Source organism: Excalfactoria chinensis, chromosome Z (assembly GCF_039878825.1).
Source record: "Excalfactoria chinensis isolate bCotChi1 chromosome Z, bCotChi1.hap2, whole genome shotgun sequence".
Taxonomy (NCBI): domain Eukaryota; kingdom Metazoa; phylum Chordata; class Aves; order Galliformes; family Phasianidae; genus Excalfactoria; species Excalfactoria chinensis.
Window position 1 is genome coordinate 19,685,888 of NC_092857.1, and position 19,973 is coordinate 19,705,860.

The window sequence follows — 19,973 nt, forward strand, 5'->3', positions numbered from 1 at the left end:
TATTTGCTCCAAAGGATCTTTAGAGAAACACATCTATTTCCCAGTCTTGCTATGGTAGGTGCACAGTGCAGTAGAAAGCTGAAACCCTGAGGTCAATTTAACATTCTCTCCTGTGTCTTTTGAAATGAACATAATTTGGCGATGATGTATTCAGACTCCAGAGAGAAGAAAGATACTGTTCACACAGCACTTCTACTCACCAGTCCATGCAGCAGCAATGGTGTTGGCTTTGAAGAAAGCCAACTGTTCTGCTCTCCCAGCCAGAGGTAAAGAATTGCATTGGTGGCCACTAGAGGGAGGATTAGGAATATAGTAAATTGTGGGCAAAAGGCACCCATGATGAATCACATGGGACAACCTACAAATCCCCCATTGCTGCCAAAAGGCAACAATTAATAGATACTGCTATGGGCTGGGAAGTATAATCCAGTTCTTATAATTTCCTACAGAGATGTTGTCAGTTTGTGCCCTAAACTTTAGTGGCTGGAGGATGAGAGAGCTGACTAGGACATGTGAAGAATATGTACAAACATAGACAGATATATCCCTTTATTTATGGTTGCTTTGTTTGCCTTCTGTTTTTATTCTCCTTACTAAAAACTTCTGATGTACTTTACCAAGGAAGCTCCTGTGAAAAGCAAACATCCCAACTTCAAGGGAATCCCAGAAGAACCATCAACAGAGACACACTGTGCCAACATATACTGCATTTAACAAAACACATCTGAACATGTTAAATGTACTTGAAAATCCGATGAGATAAGTGTTCGTTCTCTAAAATAAGGTTTGAGTTATATCTGAAAGAAACATTTTCAATTAGTTATCTACATAATTATGTAAGAAAGAATATCTTGCAATTTGATTTATCCTGTGTCTTGGCTGCCTGGTGTCTTACCTCCAGCACAAGTGGCAGAACATTCTGACCAAGGCAGATGATTCCACGCAAAGCCAACTTCATTGTCTCCACTGCCAGTGCGAGAGATGGGAACATTGAATTTATACCTTATACCCAAATTTTGTTCCTGTAGCAGAATCTGAAGTTGAAAACAACTGGTTATACCATTAAAACCAGGCAAGCAGAATGTAACTACAGTGACGTTAATCTAGGTACATGTTATGTCTTGTGAATGGGAAAAAAGTAACAAAGGAAGCCACAAAACTTCATTAAGATATTTCCAAAAGAATCTGAATGAAATTGTTAAACGTATATAAAAAGTGTTATTGTATAAGCTGAACTTTATGTTGTTTTCCCTTTGACATCATAACTACCTAGTCTCTGTCAGTTTTTTATTCTTGACATAATAACACTAAAAAAGCCAGTCTTCATAAGTTAATGTCTTCATGGAAATGAATTTAGTAGCTGAATCATTACTTGAAGTAAAAGCTAATTACATCACTATGCAAGTATGCAGCAATTATCACTGAACTCAAGCAACTAGTTATGAATCTAGCCCCCTTCTTGCTTATATTTCTAGTGATTTATAACAGTAGAAATAGTAACTGCAATAGACTGTTGCTGAGGTTATTGTTTTCACTAAATACACTAGTTAACACTGGTGGTTACTTTAAAGGAATATCAAAACTATCACTACACTCATATCATTGCATTTGATGGCAGCACAATAATAATCAAGAGCTTTTGTCTACTCTGATTGCTGCTTGTACTGCACTTCCCACTTCCCACCTGACACACACTAGTATTTGATTCTCTGTTTTGTTCTTTTGGTTTGTTTGGTTTTTTGTAAAAACATATTCAGAGCAACATATGTCAAACCAACATATTTTAATACAGGTCAAATTACTCTGACAACTGTCAGAAAAGGAAAATGCTACTGCATACATATTACACATCAAACAGTTCCGTCTATCAGAAGTACACAGAAATACAATATATATCCAATTTACAATTTCTTCTGTATCACATTTAGCACAGATGGGGACTTTTCTGTGATATTTCCCAGGGCTCTTATAATTTTATCACTTTTTCATCACAGTATCTGCATATCAGTTTTGAAAGGTAAGGAAACTTAATTGAAATACAAATGCAAAATCCCATAATGGTCTACTTTGATTTTATGTCTGGTTTTATCTTTGCTGATAATAAAAAACATATTTCAAATTTCATATATACATTAAATATAACCTTACCATCACTATGAGATTTTCTGAAGTAGGGCCTAGTGCTTCCAGGGATTCTGGTTCATCTGTTGGCCTCTTGTAATGGAAAGCTGTTCCAGCAACATCAAACTTTCTTGGCCAGTCAATAGTCCAGGCACCATTAATATAGTAGTCATCCTCTTCAGATTTTAGAGCTTAAAAAAAAATACAAGCCACCTAAAAATTGGAAGCAGCATTTATAATGGAGAAGCCAATGCAAATTAAACTACTAATCTAGTAGAAGTATGTGACTTTCAGCTCTGTATCAGTGTTTTTTCAACATAAACCTTTTTCTTTAGCCCTGATCAAATTATCCCTCGTTCAACTTGACAGGACTTTCTACCATAATGTCCAATGTGTAAGTAAATTTTGTAGATCCTGTACAGAACATAACAGAATGCCTCATCCTGTTCTACATAAGCATAAGGTGTTGCACTTGGCTTGCAACAATCCCAGATATGTGTATAAACTGCGAGAAGAACTCACTGGGAGCAGCCCTGTTGGAAGGACTTTGGGTTTCGGCAGATGAAAAGCTGGACTGAGCCAGTAGTGCACAGTTGCAGCCCAGAAGGCCAGCTGCATCCCGGGCTGCATGAAAAGTGGGGTAGCTAGCAGGGCAAGAAAGGGGACTGTCCCTCTCTATTCTACTCTCATGAGATTCCATCTGGAGTACAGTGCCCAGACCTGGGTAGCACCAGCAAAAAGAGGTCAATCTAATCTTTTTATTAAGATTTCGTATTTTGGAGCATGAGACTGGTATCTCATCCTGTATAGGAAAACAAAACAAAACAAACAAACAAAACAAAAAGAAAAGAATGATTGAATTATATTACCTATCAGATCCTACTTTGCTGTCTTTGAACACTTTTTTTTTTACCTTCTTAGAGCATAAATCCAAGACTTTCTACTTCAAAATTAAATATTAGTTATTTTATCTGCCAATATATTTTATTACTATTAATTTACAGCCTTAAGCCATAAAAATACTGTAGATAATAAATTTCTTAACTAACTGCCTAAGTAGGCTATTCAAGCAGATACTAATCAAAGACTCATTATTAGATATTTTATCAGTAATGTGAGATTGTCTAAAACAAAAATGATTTTGTATCTTTAGGCAGATATTTTGTTAGTTAGATACTAACTCTGTGACCTGAAGCAATAATGAAGACTTATTCATCATTTATACTTACGTTCAGTATAACAGTATTTGAGGCAACATGATGGGTGGAAACACAGTCAAGCAGCAGTGCTGCTTTTTGAGACAAAACACACACTAGCTTTACTATATAGGATTTTACACAGCCATTAGGCAATTTATTATCAAGTTTTGCCACCCACTAGATCAGGCTGCCCAAGGCCCCATCCAGCCTAGTCTTGGACACCTCCAGGGATGGGGCATCCACAGCTTCTATGGGCAACCTGCTCCAGTGCCTCACCACTCTCACAGTGGAGAATTTATTCCAAATATCTTATCTAAATCTACCTGTTACTTCTTGTGCTATCATAACTTCACATAACTATGTTGAAGCTGAACATTAGTATTTCATTAGCGGTCAGACTTCCCTATAGTTAAAATTTCTAACCATTTTTCTTTCACAAAATCTAGACTGATTAAAAAAGGATCCTGGGATTGCCCAGGGTCATCAAGACATTAAACTCTGTCTTACTCTGACATTTAATGCCAAACCTTTTCTTGTCAGTAAGTCTAGCATCTACTAACAAAAAATAATGAGGAAGTTCTTACTTCTATTATTTCAGACATATCAATGAGAACAAGTGAGATATAGATATGAGAAAGAAGGAACATGTTAGTATCCTAATCAAGAATGATTGGAGAATGCAGGTAACCCACGGGAAATCAGAACACAACACTGTTGCGAAGGGGAATAGGAGTGAAGATGTGAACTCAAACCAACCAAATTAAGGGAAGACAGCAGCATACAGTTTTTCAGCAGATCTGAAAAAAAAAAGGCAATTTTGCTGTTGTTTATGGATGGATTGGTTTTAAAAAAAGCAAAAAAAAAAAAAAACAAAAAAACAAAAAAACAGATCACTTATGCAATCACAGAAACCTGTGCTTGTACTGTCACAGCACAAGGAGTGATACTGGTGCAGAAATAATTAGTCAGAGGCAGAGAGCACGGAGAGCAGAGGTACTAACTGAGCTACCTGAGTTTGTCAGCTATCTGACAGACTGGGGGTACCAGTTTGTACTAGTACTTGCCCAGTGGCCAAGAAGGCCAATGGCATCCTGACTTGCATCAGAAATAGTGTTGCCAGCAGGAGCAGAGAGGTGATTGTACTCAGCTCTGGGGAGGTCACATCTCAAGTATTGTATCCAGTTTTGGGCTCCCCACTGCAAGAAAGACTTGGAGGCCCTGGAACGTATTCAAAGGAGGGCAACAAATGGACTGCCCAGGGAGGTTGTGAAGTCACCGACCCTGGGGGTGTTCAAGGAAAAATTGGATGTTGTGTTGAGGGACATCGTTTAGTGGGAGCTATTGGTGATAGGTGAATGGTTGTACTGGATGATCTTTTAGGTCTTTTCCAACCCTGGTGATTCTATGATTCTAACTGCTGCCTCAATTTAACATCAGAGTTTGCCAAAGAACTCGATCATAAGACAGTCTGGGACCCTACTAACTGAAAGGAAAGGAAAAGCACTGAAGCCAGTATCAGAGCTACAGGGGAGGGGGGTTTTTCATTATTTTTTTATTTCCAAATTGAGAAATTGATTTCTCTGATTGTGGTCACATATTTGGCAGTGTGCACATAAAACAAAACATAATAATACATGTAATGGTTATTTTCAGCTGAATTGGTTCTCTAATCTGGTTCATGGTGTGACCACAAAAGAGCTGTTCTGAAACAAGAGGGAAGTCCATAAAGATGAGGAGACAGCTGTGAAGTAGACATTGCTATTGAAGAAACACCTATAAAATATCTTGAAGTATGTATCTTAACAAAATAAACTCCTTTTAAACTGCCACTGTGTTTCCATAGTTCTCTTTAGGGAACAGATAAACAGCAAGCATTCCTTCTCCCAGAAACTGGTGACTCTAAAATAGTGATCTCATTCACATTCACAGTACAAAACATTCAAAAAAAAAAAAAAAAAAAAAAAAAGAAAGAAAAAAGAGAAAAAAAAAAAAAAAAAAGAAAGAAAAAGAAAGAAAGAAAGAAACAATCCCTGTGGCTTTACTATCTTAAATTAGCATAAATTGGCTCCCTTGAAAGTTGTAAACACAGCAAAGTAGTGAAGGAGATGAATCAACTAGGGCATCTGAGGCATGGAGCAAGGTAATGAGGAGAGGGTGTGAAACTTGGGAACACCCTTGAAATTGTGAGAAACACTCTGGAAACATACTTTATCTTATTAGACGTGTGGTAAGTTTAAAAACCGCAAATGTTGCCTATATTGTCCATATGAGCTAAAAAAAATAACAGTTTTCATTAGTTTTGGTGCTGAGGTTACTGACGTAAGCACAGTTCCAGATCATATTTCTCTGTTAATAAGTTAGAGGAACGACAAACTTATCTGCAGTAATTAAAATTATCTTCTTTATTATCCTTTATCACCTCCATTTTCAGTTAGCCTTGGATTTAGAAACCAAAGTCTTTTAAATGTTATCTGTATATTAAGTAGGGTATTAACATCGGTGTAAATGTCAGTATTACAAAATATTCTCTTTTAAAAGCAACTGTGATATGCAGTTAATGCCTCTCCCATCAGCTTTGTGTCAAATGTCAATGTAGGATACACAAGCAATCTTACCAACATATTCTGAATTGAGAGAGTGTGATGCTGAAAAAATGGTAAGTGCTCTTTATTCCTGCAGTAGCAAATGTTACCGTTCCTACAGAATGGAGGGAGACTGGAAATCTCAATTACATGACTGTGGGAGCAGACCGAAAATATACCAACAAAAAAAGCAACTGACAGTAAAAGGTACCATTACTACCAATACAGTAAATTTAGGAACAAATGCACCTTAAAGAGTAATTAAACTTCAAACTAATACTTGCACGCATTTATGCATTATAGTCCTTTCCAGCACATCAGTACCATACAAAAAAACTTTCATTAGTACAGACTGACAAAGTAGCACAGCCAGTTGCCATTAAGCCTATAAAAGTAACTTGTTCTGGTTGTGTAATCTGTTTCCTGTAAAACTGATCAGCTATCTACATAATTTTTGACTAAGAAATGTGTGCTCCTGCACTACGGTGAACTGAATGCTATGCAAATCAGTGCATATGAACTCTGAGAAATGCATGTCCAAATTTAAGAAAGCCAGATTTGTAAGTATTAATATTTTAAAAAATGTAAATAAAATGTAACAATCTTAAATAAAGTGAAGGATAATCTGGATTAATTTAATTTGAATTTAATTCTGTGCTTCGTCACAGTTTTTCTGAGCGATATTAATGGGCACAAATGTTTTCCTGCATGTAATTTTCCTATCCATAAAAAAGGTATAGCAGTAATTCCCTGCAACTACAATACAGAAACACAGAGGAATTAACATACTACATTGCCTTAAGATACGGAGGCAGTATCATATCATCACAGAATGGCTTGGGTTGGAAAGGACCTGAAAAGATCATACTGCTCCAACGTCCTGCTATGGGCTGGTCAGGGCCCCAGCCAGCCTGACTTTTAACATCTACAGTAATGGAGCATCCACATCTTCCCTGTGCAATCTGTTTCCGCTACCTAATTCATTAGTATTTAAGTAATGATTGCTGTTGTTGAATAAACATTCCAAGAATAAGATTATGTTTTAAAACAGTACAATCCCCTAAAATCAGAAACTTCCTCAGGAGGAAGACACTAGCTCAGAGTGGGGCACTAGATCACTTTAGTGATCTTCATCTACTCAAGCTCCAAGTCTGACTGGCCTGATTTTGCACTTAAGTCAAGGAGGAATTATGAACTCCATTAGCTCCACTTGGGAGAATGCATCCTAACAAACTGTGGCAAAAAACTGTAATTCCCTCCCTTCCTTCTACTATGTGTGCAGTTTGGTCAAACCAGAAAACTGTAGCTTCAAGTCACATCAAAACTAACATATTTGTAGTCTGCTATTTAAAGCATGCTCTTACCAATGTAGTTCTTGGACACTGCTACTTCTCTTATTTCAATGTGCACTGAACCTCTTGGAATTTGAATAACTTCCATGTACCCTATGAGAAAATGGTATATTTTTTCTTGTTATATTATATTAGTCATGAAATTAACCATTAATAAATTGGTTACAACTAAAAACTACTAGGAAGCATAGGATTCAAACATACTAGAACATTTCATTTCATGTGATATAAATGAAGACTTAGTTTCACACACATTTTAAAGTCATAGCAAAAAATGTAATACAAATTTATGTATTCGTGTTTTGTTTTTGTTTTTTTTAATGCTGACAAAATACTTTCAACATTGTATTACAAGTAACTAATGTATAAAATGATCACAGGGTAATAGGATAATTCAGGCTGGAAAGGACCTCAGACAGTCACTTAGTCCAAATTCTTGATACAAGTACGATTTGCTAGGAGATAAGGCCAGATTAGTCAGCGCCTTATACATGTACAGGGTCAAGAAAAACACCAAAGGTGGAAATCATACAACTCTTGGGCAACTGAAACACTGCCACATAAGAAAAATGTTCTTCTTTCCATTCAGGCAATCACAGAATCACAGAATCACAGAATGACCCAGGTTGGAAGGGACCTCAAGGATCATGTAGTTCCAACCCCCCTGCCTAGCAGGGCCACCAAACATACGCCTTTACTAGATCAGGTTGCCCAGAGCCCTGTCCAACCTGGTCTTGAACACCTCCAAGGACGGGGCATCCACAACCTCCCTGGGCAGCCTGTTCCAGGACTTAACCACTCTCCTAGTAAAGAACTTCCCCCTAACATCCAACCTAAATCTTCCCTCTTTTACCTTAAAACCATTTCCCCTAGTCCTGCTATTATCAGCCCTTTCGAAGAGTTTACTCCCCTCCTGGGAGTAAGTTCCCTTCAGGTATTGAAAGGCTGCAATGAGGTCACCCCGCAACCTTCTCTTCTCCAGGCTGAACAAACCCAACTCCCTCAGCCTGTCCTCATAGGGGAGGTGCTCCAGCCCCCTGATCATCTTCGTGGCCCTCCTCTGGACCCTTTCCAAAATCTCCATATCTTTTTTGTACTGAGGGCTCCACACCTGGACACAGCAATGTATTTTATCTATCTATCTGTCTATCTATCTATCTATCTATCTATCTATCTATCTATCTACCTACCTACCTACCTACCTAACAAACAGAGTGGTTTTGTCTCCACACTAGCATACTCATACATTTTGGAAAGCAGATGCCCAGTCCCCATGAACTATCATTTCTCCAGGCAGAATAAGCCTAATTCCTTCAACCTCTTCTCAAAGAGTTTTTTCAGCATACAATTAGTAGCCCCTCAGTGAACTGAAGTCACTTCATTGCATCTGTTCTTTTCCTACATTTGAGAATCCAGAACTGACTCCAGATCCAGTATTAATAAAACTGACACTGCCAACACTAGTACTGTTTTGTTTTTTTTTTAAGCTGTATTTTCAGCTAATTGTCCATACACACTCCCCAAGTTCTTAACATTAACTTAAGAAACTCATTTGGATACTTTTCATTCTAAAACTTCAAGTATAGTCACATAGTCACATCTATGGAATATTACTAAGCACATTAAAATCATTCACATAATTTCTTCTACCAAAGAACTGTAACAACAACAACAACAACAACAATAAAATCACACACACACAAAGTGCATTTAAGATCACAAAAACTAAATATTCAGTAATGAAGGACATAAATCCAAACTAATACATTAAACCAAAACAATTAGGCAAAAGGAGTCAAAGTGAGTGACTAGTATCAATGTCATGATGGAAAACAGTGAAGTACTGTTTTTCATTTAACAGCTATCTAAATGCAACAACAGAACAGACATAAACATGCATACCTCCTCTGGGCAATGAATCATTGAAGAAACCTTCAATGGCTTCACATGTACTCCCATCTCCTCCACAAACACGACATCTATCTTCCTTAGCATCAGACCCCAAAATATTATCACAACCTACATGCTAAGAAAAAATATTTTAACAAGATGATGGTTTTTTGCACCTTTACCTTCACTGCTTGATAAAACACTTCACTGAAGTTTAAGATATTCAGTTCTTTTTATCTACTCTTAATTCTGATACCTTGCATTCTCCATTGATACAGATATCCAGTGAGTCAGCATTGCACTGAGTCCCATCTATTACTGCAGGAGCACGTTCAGTGTAAAAATTATAACCTTCAGCCAAGCAGTTTAATGCACATGGTTTAACCCCACCTAGACAACAAAAGTAAAGAAAAAAATAACAGAGGTCCTGAAAAAATATGTGCAAAAATTGATCCAAAATGTATGATCTTATCTTACATTTTTCACATGTAGTATAGAAACCTTATTTCGCGTTCCATTATTTGATTTGTTCACTTGACTCTTCTTTTTTTCGAAGAGGACAATTTCTTTTGTTAAGATATAGCAAGGTTGGATATCTACAAATGGATTCTATTATGTTAACATAATCATAATGATTACTAAACAAACAATTTAAAAAGATACCATTTCAGCAGCATTTGACAAACAAGAATAAGAATGTCGTCCTTGTTCAAAAACATCAGATTATTTCAGATAGGACTCTTGTCTACACAAAATACACTACCACTCAGATCATGTGATTACAGTGGTCACTTCTAGGCTTTTGATCTAAAACAAAACTACAAATAAAACCATTGAAGATAAAAACAAAGGGGAAAAACTAACTTATTCAGAGTATTTAACAGAAAAAAACAATCAAAGGATGACTTACTAACTTTGAACAGTGACCAAAATGCAACTAAACTAATTATTTTTCCTACCTCAAAAAATACCCTTTTTATTTTATGGCGAAATTATACAAATATCATATTTTAAAAGTAATTTTTAGAGATTCTGTGGTGCTTTTTCCCCTTTCTTCATTTCCCACTATTCTCAACTTAATTAAGGAAAAAATTATTGAGAAGTTTATATTAAACTTAACACGGTAGCATCAAATTCACTTACAGATAAGCTACGCAACCTTTAATTCTATTATATCCACAGGTGAAAAAGGGCTCTGTATTTTAATATAGAGTTCCTATAACGATTCTCAAGCTCTTCTCACATTAAAATACATAAATAAACAAATAAATAAATCCCTGTTAGAATAGTCAGTGCTCTTTTGTACGATTTTCAGCAGCCAACAAAAGAAAACACAACTCAGCACATCACATCTTCATCAAAGATCATCACTCTATATTAAGACATTACTTCTGTATAAAATTTATACATTTTTGAATACCTCACATACAATAATGTTTTGGAGAAACTACACATTACCTCCAGTGTAGGGTTTCCAGTTATAATACTTTCCACGGAAAGGCATATTGTCAAAGTCTGCACATTGTTTTTCTCTAAAGTCACGGGCCCCTGCAGGACATGGCTAAAAGAACAGAGACCAAAACAAAGTTTATTCTTTACAAATATCAAAATAAAAAGAAATGTCCATGTTACAAATAGAAACATTCAGAAGACTAGGAGGTGGTTCTTTGCTTTACCTTGTGGCTCTGATTTTGACACTTTCTTTATTTCTTTGTAGTTTAAGTGTCTATTTTGCATCTTTCAGCTGGCATGAAGTAATTGAATTATTAACTTAAATAAAGGCAGGTGTTACACCAGTTTCCATTAAACTAGAAAAACAAAATCATGCCAAACTATGCTTCATAATCAATCTGTCAGCTACCTCCTTATAAACACACATATAAAAACTGAAAAAAAAAAAAATTAAAATCATTCTGGTAAGAGCTCTTGCCTCAGTTGTACTACGTGAAGTAGCTGCACTGACATTTGTTGTTTAAGATATTGAGAAATAAATTATAACACTTTCCACAGATCTGCAAACTATTATCATCTTTGCTTACTTGCAGCTTTGAAAAAAGCATTGCAATAAAGCCGAGAATGAGACTAGATACCATGTCTGGTCCTGACTCTGAGCATTAATTAAGACATAAAAGCTGCTTTCACCTAAATTTTCACTATTTCCAATTACATTTCCAATTACAAAACATAGAAATTCTCTTCTTATTCCAGAAGAAACTGAATTCTTTGCTACTTCTCTGCTAATTTTTCTTGAGGAAGTCCAAAATAATAATTATGACCCTAAACATACCAAGAATCCACATAGCATGTTAAACATTGCAATCAGTATTTAAGTAGCAGCTATGATTTCAAGTGATATGAGACAAAGTATTTGAAATACAGATTAAAATCATTTTTAGACTGAAAGAGAAAAGAAATTGTTTGACAGAAATTAGAGTTGTGAATAAATATTACTATTTTATGAGCAACAGAAGAGTTCATTTCATGGCAGTTTTACTAGTCTTCCTACATACATCTAAGTCAGCTAGCACTGTTCAGGAATCTCAAATGCCTGCAAATGAAATGGCCTATACAAATATGTATAATAAAGGTCTATTACACAATGCTCCTACCATAGCAAGCCCACTGCACTATGATTCACAAACTACTAAAGTTTTCTCCAATTCTGAACATAAATGACAATGTTGGATACTAGGAGTCTTACAGTTTTAAACTGTCTGTAATTCTCTACCATCTCCATTTAATTAAACATATATTTTTGAATAAAACTTACTGGTTAAAAATTTACTGTTAGTACTTTAAGTCTTTTAATTTCATTCTCATAATAACAAGAATAATTGAAAAAATACTCAAAGTAAAAACAAACAAACAAGTTTCTGCCACAATTTAAGCTGCTTGCTCTTTCTTAAAGAAAGCTTTGGACTTAAAAACAGCTTCACACGCATGGAATCTTACTCCTCACCAGAACAGTAGGCAAGGCAGGCAATCCATGGGAACAGTTAAATGAACCATGGGAACAAAGTTACTTATCTTCTACACTTAGACAAAACTATGGACACTAAATGAATGCCCTATTCTGAGAATGTTGCGTACAGCAAGACTGGGGGCATATTTATATATTTAACACTACTATCTCAGGTTCCATCATTTCTTTCTTTTCTCACACCGTCACTGAAGTAATTGCTTTCAGAAATTAGAAATGTACGGGAAATCAACTTTCTACTGTTTTTTTCATTCTCAAATAGGGTTGAAAATTTTTCCTAAAGAAAGAGATGGGTAAGGAGCATCTATTAGTACTACTCCACAACAACTGACTTTCAACTTATTCATTCCAACAAAGTTTTATTTTTTAACTAGAATGTCTGCTGATGAAGAAGCAGGGGATCATCACTGATACTTTACTCAAGACAGGAAACAGAACAGCTACTGCTGTCATAGTTACATCTTTTCATCATGCTTCCTACATCACCTTAACCTACCCAAACAAGTATCTTTGGCATCCTTGATACACTGTGTTCTATCACACCTGATTGCACAACAGGGGAAGAATTTCAGCTACAGCACTAGGAAGCCTGGAAAAGTTTAAAATCACTGTAGTAACTCAAGATAGCTAAGAATGAAAGTGATCAATTGGGATGTTGTTCCTTGAAGGTAATGTAGGTAGTGAAACAGTAACAGAATGGGAGAAAATGCTACTGAAGACATCTTATCAATTACCTTTGATGACAAAGAAAATCTAAAACGCCTTGAAAGCAGGTGTTCTAACCTGCTTTGGAATATCTGAAAGACTCCAGGTCTCACTTAAAAAAAAATAAGATCATCCCTGAAGAGAGTCACTCACTATTAAAAAGATGAATGATGTCAAAGGTTTCAATATTGAACACTGTAATCATTACTGCGTAAGCAGCATTTTGTTTGTAGGGAAATTAGTTTTAGCTACATTAGTAGCTACATTCTAATTCTTCTCCCAAAATAAATATTCAATAACAGTTTGACCAAAGGGTAAGATAATTCACATTTTTCAATGATTTAGGAGTTTCTACGTGAGTAACTTGCTACAGGCTGCTTGTGCTTCCAATCCCTCTTTAGGAGATGGCTAATCAAGAAACAGTGTAAGAACTTACAACAGGATATGAAGAACATCCATACAAGATAATGAATCAATTAAAATTTTGAGTAAAAAAAATCTAAGAAGAATACCAAGATTTTTAAACACTGGAGCAAAAACAGTTTAACAACTGTCAACAAATCATTGAAGCAATACTGACCCAACACCAAATATCTTATCTTAGAGAAATCTCTTTATCTTGGAGCTTCAGGTCAGACAAGACTTCTGCAATTGACTAGGTTTCCTATTAACAAAGGATTACATCTGAAGATGAGAAACAATAACCATACCTATGAATAAATTTGTGCATAAAGGAAAGGGACAGCAGAAATAGTTTGCTTACATTCTTCTGTGAGAAAAGGCTAAAGAACAACAATCTTTGAAAGGCATGCATACACCCACACTTTTATGAAAAGAAAGCATTTACATAACCTGTAAGCAAAACATTTTAAGACATTCAAAAGATAAGGAGTCTTCTACACCTTAAATGTTTACCAGCTTGAATTTCAAATCCTATATATATTTTAAATCACTTGCAATTAGTTAAGCTTTAGTACTGTTTCTTTCAAGAAAGTGGCTGGTGGTAGAAAATACAATTCTGATGACAGTGTTCTTTCTATCACCTTTTGTTTCTAAATTCATTAACTAATGTTCTTTTCTGCTGATCTCAATGTTTCCATTAGCAGATGCCTTTTGAATTAAGAAGTCATATGCGGCTTTGGAAGTCTTTGATGAGAAATATGCCTAGTAGGAGTGTGTGTGCTGTTTCCAAAGAATGAAAATGGTCATAAGAAAGGGCAGCAGAACTAACTCATCTTTGAAAGAAAAATGAAGTCAAAATGAGTTGGTTTTTTTTGTTGTTGTTGCTAATGAATGGTAGGAGCTTTAGGGAGTGTTACATTTAAAATTACATATGGGCAATGAGTGTTGACACTGCAAAAAACTTCAAGAGAAAAGATGTACTAACAAAACATTTTTCATAAAAATAATGACAGATTTGCATGCTTTTAATGCTTACATTAATCAAGCATACCATTCCATTAAAAATGTCAAGCACTAAGGACTGTAATAAATCTCGAAACAAAATCTACTAGTCTCAGCAACTCTTAGTTATTCAGAACCCTGAAGATTACTATAAAAGAAAAAATGGACTACAACTGACAAAACCATTAAGACAGTAAACTTAAATTTCCGTAAGTTACAATATGTTTATGCACTGAAAAAACATACCCTACCTCCTCCCCCTCTCTAGATTAAAAAAAAATTATTCACAGCCAAACTTTAAAAGTGGCATTTGCGAATACTCTAGCCCAGGTCTGCAACTGTTCAAGGTTTGTTTTTAAAACTTAGACAGCGACACTGAAGGTTTCTTTTTCCAACTCCTTGTATAAATTATTAAAACCTGACCATAGGCAGGAAGTAAACACTTTGGACTACAGGATTATAACTTCAAAAGCTTTGGATAGCTTGGAGAAGTGTTTTGAAATAATGCAATGGATGCAAACCACTGCGATTGGATTTGGACTAAACAAGTGAACAAGCTCAACCTGAGGAATAACCTCCTAAATGCCAGCTCCTCAGAAAGAGATTTGGGTGCTGTGGATCAATACTGGATGAAAAAATGCTGTCACTGTTTTAAGAAAAATGAACACAGTACTGAAATTTATAAACATAATTTCATCACTAAGATAATATAGTTCTAAGCTTCTTTTTGAAAGAAACTGCTAGAAAACCTGTGTAGAGTTTGGCTACCACACAACAAGAAAAGGCACACTACTGGGTTATCAAAGATGGTTAGCAGATAGACTATCTAGTGTAACGAAGAATGAGACACAATAGTAGTATGCAAACAGAGGAAAGGGGTGCCACAGAGGGAACACATTCTTCTAAATCACATCTGGAAGAGAGTAAGAGTCTAAAAGGATGGAAAAACATCCTATATTTTAGGAAAATGGTTCTGAAAATTAAAGATTCTAATGTTATCTCAAAACAAATTAAACAGCTTCTCAACTATCAGTTGAAAATGGTTTAATGACAGTTGATTTTTCCTCTGAACCAGGGAACAGCCAGAATGGCTCCCAGGCACCTTTCAAATGTTCCTTCTGTGACCTTTTCTATTTCCTCTTCGTAATAAACAAGACGCTTACAGAGAATAAGGGAATCAAGGCAAATCTGGAAGAATTTCTTAAAAGTATCCAGAGTTAAGGAACTAAAAATGGTAAGACTAAAAAAAAAAAAAAAAAAAAAAAAAAAAAAAAAAAAAATTTAAAACATTTTGAATATTTGTGAGGTAGCAGGATATTGCGTTATCTAAACTTTTGTGTTTGCTAGTGACTGATGTGCTTGTCTGATATCAGACCACAATAAGCAGAGAAGCTGGTAGTGACATGACCAATACAGACTTAAAAGAAAGATACGTGATAATACATACCAGTGTCTTTTACAAGAATACCATAACATTTTATCATCTACAACATTATATGTTTCTTTATGAACATAAAAAATAATGCCTAGATTTTAATGAACCACATATATTAGTAGTGCACTGCATCCCAATTAAAAACCATATATGCACTAGTTCAGCAAAGTGTGTTAAATTTGCTAGTTATTGATTGGTAACTAACAAATAAAAGACTTCAGTAGGGAATCATTACTTTGTGGGAGAACTGAGTTCACTGTTGAATTTCCTAAAATGAGAAACGTGTTCAGCATCACTCAACATTTTTGTTTCTGAACTGGAGCTATAAGTAACAGGACATTTTCCAATTTCACAAGATCCAGCTGTGTGAAAAATGAAATGACAGTAAATTAACTACACAGCATCATCTGGCAAGCTGGACTTATTCAAATGAAAATTGCACAAAGACACCAAACACAGCTGATCTTTTGAAATGTACCAAAAAAGTAAGTCAGGTTTTCCAAATGTCTTAACCTGGAGGGCAGTAGGACTGGAAAAAATTTACAACTCATAGTGAACAAGAAGCTGAGTTTCAGGCTCTCCTACAACACCATGGTAAAAAGGCCTAGCGCACCTCTTGGATTTGTGAACAGAGCAGGTGTGAGCAGGAGTATGGAACTGGTTTTCAATCTGAACATTTGTAATACAGTTGAACAATGCAAATAAACTTCACAGAAAAAACCCATGTATGCCGACATAACACATGAAAATTAACAGTGATCATAATAACAAGGTATTTTAAAGGAACCAATATTAATTATTGCATCTTTTCATGAAATATATCCAAAAATGAAAAGCTGAAACACTGTTATATACACCACATACACATGGATTCTCCCACTGTCATGAGCCTACTTGTTCTGAGAAGAAAACCAAGTTGAATTTGAAGCTAAAAAATTAGGAAAGCTTTCTTTTGGTTTGTATCGCTACTTACTTAGAAAACTACTAGTGAGTTGCTTTATTAGGTACATTCCTCTTTCAATTTTGTTCAGTTTTTAACTTATTTGAATTTACAATTTTTGTTAGTAATTTGATATTGAACATTTGCACACTCCTCACTGTTAGCTCATTACTTCGTGGGTTGAACCAAAACCGCATGATCATTCTGGTAACACAAGAGCCAATGGATTCCTGACAGTAAAGCAATGCACTTATACCAGAAGTAATACATTTTCACAGAATATCAAAGAGGGCTGTAAACACTGAAAGTTATACAGGTATAAAAAGCAGGTTTAGAAGTAGAGGGATGTCTGAGGATAGTCTTATTTCTGAAGGTTAAATAATACACAGATTAATGTGAGGTTCAAGAAATCCTTCAGCACCCGACTTCTGGAAACTTCTACGGAGAGAAGTGTCACACTTGTCTCCTATAATTTTATAGTTTTTCCCTACACGCTAATTATTAACTACTACTGAGGCATCGCAGGCTAGACAGAACTTCAGTTTAATGTATAATTGCACTCCCTATGCTCCTTGTTCACCTTAAACCCAAATGCTCATCTTGAACTTGCTCTAGGCCATAATAATGAAGGCAGCAGCTGGGCACCCTACTGAGACAGAGATCTCAACATACAGCAGAGCTTGTAGGGTCTCCACTGTATAGATGTGCCAAACAAAAATGCTTGCCAATAAAGTGCTGGATTCACAGCTTTTCTGAACTGGAAAATAAATAAATAAATAAATAAATAAAAATTAAAATATATCTGTTGCTGATAAAATTAAAAACAGACAAGTTGCTTTACAAAGGAACAAAATTTACTCACGTCAGTATTGCAGGAGCGGTATCTCTTCCTTTCTCCAAGACAATATTTGCCTCCACCTGAAGGCCTGGAAAAAGATGTTTTATGTCTTAGTTTATGTTCAGCACAAACACATGTTCATGAGATTTATATTATAAGCATAAATATAAGTACATAAGATGTACATAGGTTGCTCTGAAAGAAATGCCTCCTATTTATTTCCCTGGAAGCAACAACAGATAAAATGAGTGCAATAACAGAGTCCAATAGAACAGTTGTCACCATTAGCTATGCATTTTTGCCAGCAATGAGCAAGAGTCAGCATGCTGCACTCAAAAAAATCTGCGCAGCCATCTGGAAAGATGATGCAGTCAAGGCAACTACCATCTTAAGTCTCTTATTGGCTCATAAGGTCCTGAAAGACTTGCATAAGATGTCCTTTCTGTTTCTGTGTGAGCATCTGTGGGACCCACCTGGCACAAATTTGGGGACACTAACATTGCAACCCCTGCTTTTAACACAGCGAAGCCAATATTCAGCTCCACATACAGTTCCCTGATTGTAACTGGCCAATTAGCATGGATGAGCTGATCAAATCTCTCTTCTTTTTATGGCGTGACATCTGTGCATGGCTGTCTGGAACATGGCTCATCTTTCACATTGCTGTCGCCACTGCTGAAACACACCACCCACCATCCCACTGTGCTCACATCCAATGTTTGGTCTCCATAAACATTCAAATTGTCAATGAATGTCTGTAGGTGCCATTTCTTCCGCATGGATAGAATGGAGAAATTCAGTTACACACATCTGTTCAATACACACTACCATGTCAGATGCCACTTTGTTAAACTGCCCCTCTGCTGCCATCTGTCACACGGCAACAACACAGAATGGTATACTGGCAGGAAGGTTCGACCTCTGCTGCCATACCACCAGCATCTGCATCTGAGAGCATGGGCTAACATAATAAAAAGGGAGGCATTAGTTTCGGAGCAGCCCTCATAAATTATATAATGTAAAAATTAATGACACAATTTTTTTAAGGCAAGACTTTAAAATATTTTTCTTAATAAGAATTGTAGCACTGGCTTGAATGACAGCAGATGCAAGATAGTACTGGGTACTTAAAATCTTCACTCACAGTATTCATCTAGTTTGTAAGGACTTCAAGCAACACAGTGTAATTTTATTTTGAGCATATTAAAAAGGTATTGCTTTTGTGTGTGTGTGTGCCTGTGTGTGTGTGTAAACAACCTACTCACATTTTCATATTACTCTCTTAGCAATAACAAAATGGAGAAACTGCCTGCTTAATATTGGAGTCAGTAGCAAAGACTGCATTTTGAAGAATCTGATTCTGATTTGAATTAAGTAGTATTAAATCTGAGGAAACTCCAGAGTAAGCAGGTTTCTATTAGTGTGATTAAGATGCTGGTTCTTAATTGTTCAAGAACCTTATCTATCTTCCACAGAGGTCAAGTAATAATTAGCACTGACTTCAGTGGAAGATTAATCAGCCATCAGATCTTTGGCTCATAACTTGAGAGTAGAAGAATAGAAGAATTTTCAGTTAACTAAACAGTGCATTAATACTATTTTCATGTTACAGGTATTTAACCAGGAATCCTAATGAACCAAAGAGAAATTTTTCCTAATGCAGGCAGTGGAATAATTAAAAAATAAAAAATAAAAAATAAATTTAAAAAATTGTGTACGCTTGCTACACTACTAATTATCTTTCAATATAATAGATACACATGGAGATAAGAGTAGCTAGAAATCTTAAAATATTAATCATGCTTCACACAAACATTTCACTGCCATTTTTACATAGTGTTGTGAAAAATATTATGTGCTTAGTCTATTGTTCTTTCAGTAATGAAGTCTGACGTGTTATCTATGAGCATATATAATTTTAATCTGTTCAGTTAGTAGTGGTATATTCCAGATTTGACTGATAGTAACAGATAATGACAGATCACTTTAAGTAGAAAGATCACTTTCAGTAGATGTAATGTCACATCATGATGTCTGTCATACAGACCATTGTGGGAAGCTGAAGTGCAGCCTGGGTTGCAAAATTTGGGTACAAGAAATAAAGAAATTTAAGTGTACTAAGAGGAGAAGGCAAGACAGGAATGACAGAAGGCATTTTCATGAAAGAAATGTGATGCTTTCAAGAGAAAGTGGCCTTAGAAGCTAACAAACAGGAATGGAAGCAGTAGACTTTAAAGTTAACTATTGTGATGGAAGTAGAGATCATGACAAGAACGAAGTACAGAGTAATAAAATTATTACAGATAACTATAGCTATAATGAAATAACCCAAACAGGACAAGGAGAAACAGAAAAAAGCAGTGTCTCATTCAGCAAAGAACAGCAATGGAAATAAGAAAGCATTCCTAATCTGAGAGGCACTAGTGACAGAGAAAAGCACTTACCTGTCAGACCTTCTCTGCAACAGTGCTCGGGACATTGGGAAGCAGACAGATGCTACTACGAGGTGATATACAGAACAGACCAA

At 35.7% G+C, this 19,973-nt stretch overlaps 1 protein-coding gene across 1 annotated transcript in view; it reads right to left on the bottom strand.

Moving 5' to 3' along the window:
- The window catches only part of ADAMTS6 (ADAM metallopeptidase with thrombospondin type 1 motif 6), a 146,468-nt gene that overhangs the window by 25,260 nt on the left and 101,235 nt on the right, over positions 1-19,973 (bottom strand). The window contains exons 14-20 of the mRNA XM_072359310.1: positions 17,471-17,534; positions 10,603-10,705; positions 9,401-9,534; positions 9,157-9,280; positions 7,267-7,347; positions 2,149-2,312; positions 896-1,034 (exon numbers count right to left, since the gene is read on the bottom strand). Coding sequence (XP_072215411.1) covers positions 896-1,034; positions 2,149-2,312; positions 7,267-7,347; positions 9,157-9,280; positions 9,401-9,534; positions 10,603-10,705; positions 17,471-17,534 — 809 coding nt within the window. The remainder of the gene's footprint in view (positions 1-895; positions 1,035-2,148; positions 2,313-7,266; positions 7,348-9,156; positions 9,281-9,400; positions 9,535-10,602; positions 10,706-17,470; positions 17,535-19,973) is intronic.